Raw genomic sequence first — 7904 nt, 5'->3', positions numbered from 1 at the left:
AAGATCAAACAATACATTCACAAGGTTTTACATTCTTAATTTCTTGGTGAAGAATTGAAATGCTTCTTCAAGAACACACTTGCGAAAGAAATATTTTAATAATTGTGCATTTTAAGATGATACTTTAAAAGTAAAAAAAAGTAAACAAAAATTAAATGAACCGTACCGATACCAAAGAGAAACCGATTTGATTGAGATGATTTTAAAAGATCTAATTTTGGTTATACATTATAAAATATCTAAAAAATGAGGATAATATATTTTTATAAAGATAACCAATCGAACCGTCTCAATAACTCCCCAACAGTAACAATAGTCTTTTAAGTTTAAGTTTGGAAGGAAACATATGAGGAGCATGTGCACAACTTATTGCTACGTTAAAAAACTCACAGTGATTAGGATGAACGTTAGTAGATGTTGATTAACTATATGAAATCCCAACTTATTAATGAGGGTTCGATCCCCATATAATAAGAGTTTGATTCTCCATTCTAATATTGTAATCTTCTCCCCATTTTCGCTTTCGAAATATTCAAGTAGAAAGAAATAGAACTATTTTGAGTCTAATTGAAAGATACTGGACTATTTTAAGCTTTTTCTCATTTCTCTCAACCTGTTGCGGGTAGCATCTTGGAGAAGACGGCTACTAACTACAGGTCCTTAACCGTTTTCTCCACCAAACTAATGGCGACGGTATGGGCTACGACGACAGAGATCATCTTCGAGTACACAGGGTTATCGACGACGGCGTTCTTCACCATTGTAGTAATGATGCTGGTGACTTACAAAGTGGTTTGTTCCATGTTCCTCTCTGCTGATGACTTTGTCCCTGTCAAAAAACAGTCTCTCAATCTCGGCGACATGACGGAAGAGGAACTTAGGGCTTATAATGGTTCTGACTCAGAAAAACCTTTGTTGATGGCTATTAGAGGACAGATCTACGACGTCTCTACCTCCAAGTTAGTCTCTCTCTCTCTGAAAAATTATTGGATTTGATTTGAGCGTATTTGCTTTGATTTGATTGTTTGTACACTTTTTGAATTTGATGATTTGAGTTAGGGTAAGACTTGCGAGAGATAGAGGCAGTGTAGTTCTGTATATTATTGATATTAGAGGAATCTGAGTTGGTACCCAAACACAATTGGCTAACTGGTCTAGCTGAAGCACATAGAAACTTATCATTAGAGATGGAGAGAAATATTGGAAACACCAACTTGGCACTAGATTATTAATTTCATCCTCTCTACTTACTAACTAAACTTAGATACACCTCGATCAGCCACATGAGACATGACATATGAAGTGGTCTCAAACTTCTCTAGGAGCATAAGGTCTTAATAAAAAGCTAAGAGAAGTGTTGAAAGCACTTCTAAACTTGACGAGAATTTAGGGGTATATTTCATCATATTGCAAGATTGGGGGTGTATTTAAGTTCAGTTAGTCAAGTACATGGGTGTTTTTAAGGCCAACTTCAATGATAAGTATGAAGAGAACAGGAAGAAGTGGGGTGGTGGTATAATGGGCTCCAAATCACAGGCCAGGACCAAGGCCAAAGAGAGAGTTCTTGCCAAGGAAGCTGCCCAGAGGTTGAACTAAGAGCTTGCTGTGATATATACACTGCTATTGGATTCGAGAGAGCAACTCCAATTTGTGTTTGGTTCACATGCTTGACAATGTTAGAGATATTAGTTTGATAAGTAAGGGCTCCAAATCACAGGCCAGGACCAAGGCCAAAGAGAGAGTTCTTGCCAAGGAAGCTGCCCAGAGGTTGAACTAAGAGCTTGCTGTGATATATACACTGCTATTGGATTTGAGAGAGCAACTCCAATTTGTGTTTGGTTCACATGCTTGACAATGTTAGAGATATTAGTTTGATAAGTACCTTTATGTTTGCCTTATGCATCTTAAAATTAAAACTTTATCAGAAGTTCTTGTTAGATGTTCTGTTGAGTGTTTTTTTATGTTCGCGAATTGCTCAGTTATTCAAGTATCCACACTGCTTAATCTTTGCTAAAAAAAAAAAAAAGAAAAAAAGAAGGGGGTGGGGGGTGTTTTTAAGACTGTCAATAGTTCGAGGGTGAACCTAATAATGTGCGTCGAATTTAGGGGTGTTTTCAATACTTTTCTCTGTTGTATGCACTACCACTAAGCATCAACCTACTTCAAAGATTTATGCTCTGATCCATGATTGGAATGTGCTAAAAGTTTGATGCTCTAATCCATGATTGGAATGTGGTTCTTAAGGACTTACAACAGGGAAAGTTACAAATACACAAATTCCAAGGCAAACTTCCTCTGATGATCAAATAGGGCAAGTGACCTAAATCTTTAATTTTGAACTGGGACCGTACGAAACACTGCATAGACTCTTGCACAAACATCATTTGCAGCTACTCACAAGTCTCCTTAGTCATTCTTCGTCATAAAAGAAACTAGTCATATAGGCTATAGCGATGCATGCCATTGTCTTAAGACCCCTTGCTAAAGCCCATTAAGGGATTCTATCAATTTGCAAGGCAAGAAACGGTGAAAAAGGGCCCGGTCTCATCCATGCTTAATCATCAAGACACAATGTTAAAAAGTATTACTTGCATCAGGTGAAAGAGTTGGCAAGATATTCTTGCTGTAACTTCCTGTGTTGTCAAAGACTCATTTAAGGTGCACTGAAGCTCAAAACTCAGGGAGGGTGTGTAACAAAGGGACTCACTCCCAAATGCCTTTTCTATTACTTTGAACAGTGAAATAAAAAATACAACTCAACTTAAATGACAATAGCTACTGCAGAATCTAAGTACTGGAATTGAAAATACAAGGATAGATAGAAGGGAGATGAGAAGCTTAGGCTCGGAATGTTGATGAGAGGCACATACTCAGAATGGTGAAGAGAGGAAACATATACTTTACTCAACAATACGCATATTCCTCCGCTTCCATAAACTGATAATTATAGTAACTATATATCCTTTTATCTAGCAATGATGTTTATCATGAATGACTTGTGGAATCGAAGAAATGATAATTTTTAGCAGTGCTTGGTGCCTTGTGTAGAAGAGAAGTATGTACTATACATCTAATGATGCTACTATAAAAACATTCAAAGAAATAAAATATCGTTGGATGCCGTTGTAATAATGTATTTGTGTTGTGCTTTCACAAGTAGAACTTAGTTTTGTTGGCTTCTTTTTGTGTTTTCTTTATATTTTAAGTTCCCTTGGTGAAAACCCTACCTGCGTCCACTGATGGCATATGTTCTTCTAGTCACATGCATCTACAGTTAAGAAAAGATACCTCCAAATCCTTTGTTCCTGTGATTTTAATGAGGGAATCTTAAAACTATGTTGCTTGGACTCTCTAAAAATGTTGTCACACTTGTGTCGGGTCCTCCAAAAATGCATTACTTTTGGCCTATCTGACATGAACATGTTGCTTACCTTATGAAAGAGTCCACCACCTGCCTTATTAGTCTCAAATAAGGCATGCGGGCCTGCCTAACCAACATGTTTTCGATTACTATAAATTGGATCAAATTTTACTTTTTTTTTCCTTTGACATTTTTTATGTGTCTGAACAACATAGTAGTCACCCTAGAAAAGGATCTGTTCTTTTTGCAGTAGCAGGGTTTTGTTGGGCCTTAAAATAATTACACAAAATTCATCTACGCTGATGTTTAAAAATCTGCAGCTTCTGTTATGGAATTTCATCCTAACGTGTTTAAAATTTTTTGGAGTTGACGGGATCCCATGTATGGCTTTGAACACTAGATAGTCAAACACTAGAAAGAATTAGTAAAAGGGGCCATGGATGATTCTTCTGAAATATAGCTCGGATAAATTTCTGTTTTCTGATTGGCATCCATCACTAGTTTACTTTTATCATTATAGCATTCTCTGAGTGTACTAATCAAATGATAAATGAGATGCCTTCTGCAGTTTTTTGGAACTCTGTTGTCAAGTTAAAGAACTAAAATGAATGGTAGACTGGTTACAGGCTTCTTTTCTGCTTCTTGTCTGTAAAACCTACTTATTTATTTGCTTGGCTGTGCAAATAGGATGTTCTATGGTCCTGGTAGTTCATATGCAATGTTTGCTGGACGAGATGCAAGCCGAGCCTTGGCTCTGTTATCATTCAAAGCTGAAGATATTAATGGAAACCTTGAAGGCCTTGAGGATGCTGAACTTCAAATTCTGCTAGACTGGGAATGCAAATTTATGGAGAAGTACGACCGAGTGGGGCAGCTTGTTCCAAAGAAAATACTAACCTAGAATATAGAAGATGCAAGTACTTGTGGGATTGAAGAAGTGCTGAAGGCAACGAAAGCAGATATGTTGCAGGAGAGTAAAGGTTTTTGAAGAATATGGAGTACAGCAAGACAGCCACCTATGACTGCAAATTCTTGCTGCTCTATCTGTACAGTCTTCAAATCAGAAAAAAATGCGATGTAAGTAGTTTGTGCTTTCTTTAGTGGACACCTCCAAAAAGTATGTGCTTATAGATTCAAATGTGTTAAGACTGAGTCATTTTAAAGAATTGATCACCTCATATCCCACAGTTTGCAAGCAGAAAATCCTTTGCGAGTTTCTTCAAGAAGAGGTATGTATCAGTCACTTAGATTTCATTAATAGATGAGACAATGGATCAAAACCCTCCTAAACTATCACATTTATATTAGTTTCATACTTAAATAAAGCCTAGTTTACGTTATAACTTTCAGGTACACTAGACTCCCCTAAACTATCACATTTTTATGTCTAGTTTACGTTACCCCTTAAACTGTGACTTTCAGCTGCTAAATCCTCCTGCTCATTATATGCGAGTGTGTAAGTGTGTTCACCCTCCCAAATAGCTTTTTTTTTTTTTTTTCATAGTTCGTTTAGATTACTAATGGTTTTAATTACAACATAAATTCTAAATAAATAAGTTGAACTAAACAAAAACACAAGTAAAAAGTATAAATGAATTTAAGTATCGTGAACAAAATATCCTAAACATTGAGAGGTTGAAGAGCATATCTTGATATTCACGAGTTCTTTCTTTTGGTCTCCTTTCATCATTTTGCTTAGTGCATGACTTAATTTTTATTTTTGGTTTCTCATTTGGTGTCTGAAGCCCATATTGAAGTCCCGGTTAAATTCGGATCGCGCACCGCAGGACCCATCTGGGGTGGTGTTTCCAACATAATTTTTTCTATACTCAGAACTCGAGACCTTTGATTAAGGGTGGAACAATCTCACCACTACATCACAATCTACGTTTGTAGTTCATGACTTAGAGCCCGAATGAATTGATTTTAAAAAATAGCTTTTAAAAAGTAACTTTTCAAAGTTAAACTTAAATGACTTTTAAATCAAAAAATAAAAAGTAGAGAGGGTTCTACTTTTGACTTATAACTTATTTTGAGTCATTTTAGATTTATTTTTAAACTTATCAAACACTCTTAAAAATTAAAAATAACTTAAAAGTAGATTATATCAATTTTTAAACCAATTCAACCAAGATCTTAATTAGTCGTTACAAAAGCCACCTAAGTTGACATTGTTTTTATCCCTCAGGTGCCTCTAAGGAGGTGGTTACACGCACTTTGTCATCTGTCAAACCAAGAGGATTTTAGCACCTGAAATATATAAATCAAGGGGTAACATAAATTATGCATCATTTAAGTATGAATGAAGCTAATAAAAATGTGATAGTTTAGGGGCTTAAATATTTAAAGGGGTAAATTAGACAAAATGTTCATTAGATAAATTTCTTACATAAAAAATACTCCACTTAAAAAAATAAGTGTTGTAAACCAATTAATGAATGTCTATTGTGCCCTTTTTATGCCTATAAAAGGCATTGTAACTTATATAGAAAAACACACAAAAATAAGAAAGACAAAAGTTTTCTATTTTATCTCTCTACTACATTCTTGCCTTTTTTTTTGTGAGAACTGGTAAACATTACTACATTCTTCCCTTCTTGGTTGTTAGTAGTTTAATTTTAGTACTCAATCTTTATTTTATAACACGTTATCAGCACGAGACTCTGTCATCTCAAAGTTTGAAGACTAAATTTGAAGGCTAAGGTATTATTATATTTCTTCTTTTTATTATGGCTAATCTTACTAAACTTGAGTTCGTTGCCCTTCATAGTTCGGGCAAGAACTACCTTTTATGGGTACTGGATGTTGAAATTCATTTGGATGCAATGGGTCTTGAAGACACCATTAAAATTGAAAATAAAACATCAAAACAAGACTGTGCTAAATCAATGATATTCTTACGTCATCATATTGACGAAATTTTGAAAATTGAATATCTACAGTCAAGGATCCACTCGTTCTGTGAAATAATCTAAAAGAAAGATATGACCATTTGAAGATTGTCATTCATCCAAAGGCACGATATGATTGGATGCATTTAAGGTTACAAGACTTTAAGTCTATTCATGAGTATTATTCTGCCATGTTCAAAATTACTTCTCAATTGAAACTATGTGGAGATACGGTTAGTGATGTTGATATGATGAAAAAATCGTTCTCCACCTTTCATGCCTCGAATGTGCTTCTACAACAACAAAATCGAGAAAAGGGTTTCAAGAATTATTTTGAACTTATTTCTCATCTTCTCGTGGCTAAACAAAATAATGATTTGTTAATGAATAATCACGAGAATCGTTCTACTGGATATACACCATTTCCTGAAGTGAATGAGGTGTACGCCCACCACACTAGGCGTGGAAGAGGTCGTGGACATGGACGTGGTCGTAATTATGACCAAGAGCGAAATCTTTTTCCTGGTGTAAATCATTCACCAAAGAAAAATCACTATAAAAAGGGAAAAAGAAAAGATGAGAAACGTGAAGCAGTTAAAACAAACTGTTTTCGATGTGGTGGAAGAGGTCATTATGCATGTGATTGTCGTACTCCTAAACACTTGGTTGAGCTTTACCAAGCATCATTAAGAAAAAAAAAATAAAAATCCTGAAGCTAGTTTTATCAGTGATCATGTTGACATCACACACTTGGATGTAGCAGGTTTTTTCACACACCCTGAAGGAAAGATAAATCACTTGATTGGTGATGATTCTGTGGATATGGAAGAATAATCATGATTGATATTTGCTAATAATAATGTTATTAATATTTGTTGTTTTGTACTGGTCATAATGTGGGAAGTAAATAATTAAAGTACTCATGTTTATCCATGTATATTCATTGAGTCCCTTTTAAAACATCTATTGAAATATGAGTTGAAATTTTCTAATGATTTGAATATGAATTGGAGTATATTACAATACTATTTTCTTCTTATCGTTTTGTGACTATAAAAGGAAATTTATAAAGTTATATTTAAAATAAAAGTAGATGCACTATCTAAATAAAGTAAGTGAAAACAACAACTCTTTCTTTTGTCACTCAAATGTTCTTTCAAGAAATTAGATAATTATATTAATACTTATTTTAGACATGTTAAACTAGACTAATGTTTAGTGTTAAAGGTTTGGGTGACAAAGATCTTATGCATTATTAGTATTTGATCATTATAATGATTCAAATGTAATTTTAACACTTTCATTATTTCTTATATTTCATAAATTATTTAATAGAAGATAATTAATGATTTAATATAAATTTATTTCATTACTTTTGAAGATATGGATAATTCTCCAAGCAAATTATCAAATTATGAAGACATTTGCTAGATTGATTCTGGTACAACACACACGATATTATAAAATGATAAATATTTTTCTCATTTAAATATGAACAATATGAATGTTACTACGATATTTGGTAGTGCTAATTTGATCAAGGTCTTCAGAAGAACCATTATAATTTTTCCTAATGGAACTAAACTCATAATAAATAATGCTATGTTTTCCTCTCAATCTCGGAGAAACTTATTGAGTTTCAAAGATATTCG

At 34.1% G+C, this 7904-nt stretch overlaps 1 protein-coding gene across 1 annotated transcript; it reads left to right on the top strand.

Annotated features, from left to right (window-relative positions):
• The first annotated feature begins 592 nt into the window (after positions 1–592).
• On the top strand, positions 593–4682 carry LOC125856824 (probable steroid-binding protein 3). Its single transcript, XM_049536468.1, has 2 exons — positions 593–959; positions 4049–4682. Exons 1-2 carry the CDS (start codon positions 685–687, stop codon positions 4260–4262), a joined length of 489 nt encoding a protein of 162 aa, XP_049392425.1. The 5' UTR covers positions 593–684; the 3' UTR covers positions 4263–4682.
• The last annotated feature ends 3222 nt before the right edge of the window (positions 4683–7904 follow it).

Source organism: Solanum stenotomum, chromosome 2, assembly GCF_019186545.1.
Source record: "Solanum stenotomum isolate F172 chromosome 2, ASM1918654v1, whole genome shotgun sequence".
Taxonomy (NCBI): Eukaryota; Viridiplantae; Streptophyta; class Magnoliopsida; order Solanales; family Solanaceae; genus Solanum; species Solanum stenotomum.
Note: the sequence above shows the minus strand (reverse complement) of the source record. Positions and strands in the feature narration are given on the sequence as shown.

Coding starts and splice junctions, on each gene's coding strand:
- LOC125856824 (XM_049536468.1), top strand. CDS start 685: ATGGCGACGGTATGGGCTACGACGACAGAGATCATCTTCGAGTACACA. Junction 960..4,048: donor TACGACGTCTCTACCTCCAA/GTTAGTCTCTCT, acceptor CTGTGCAAATAG/GATGTTCTATGGTCCTGGTA.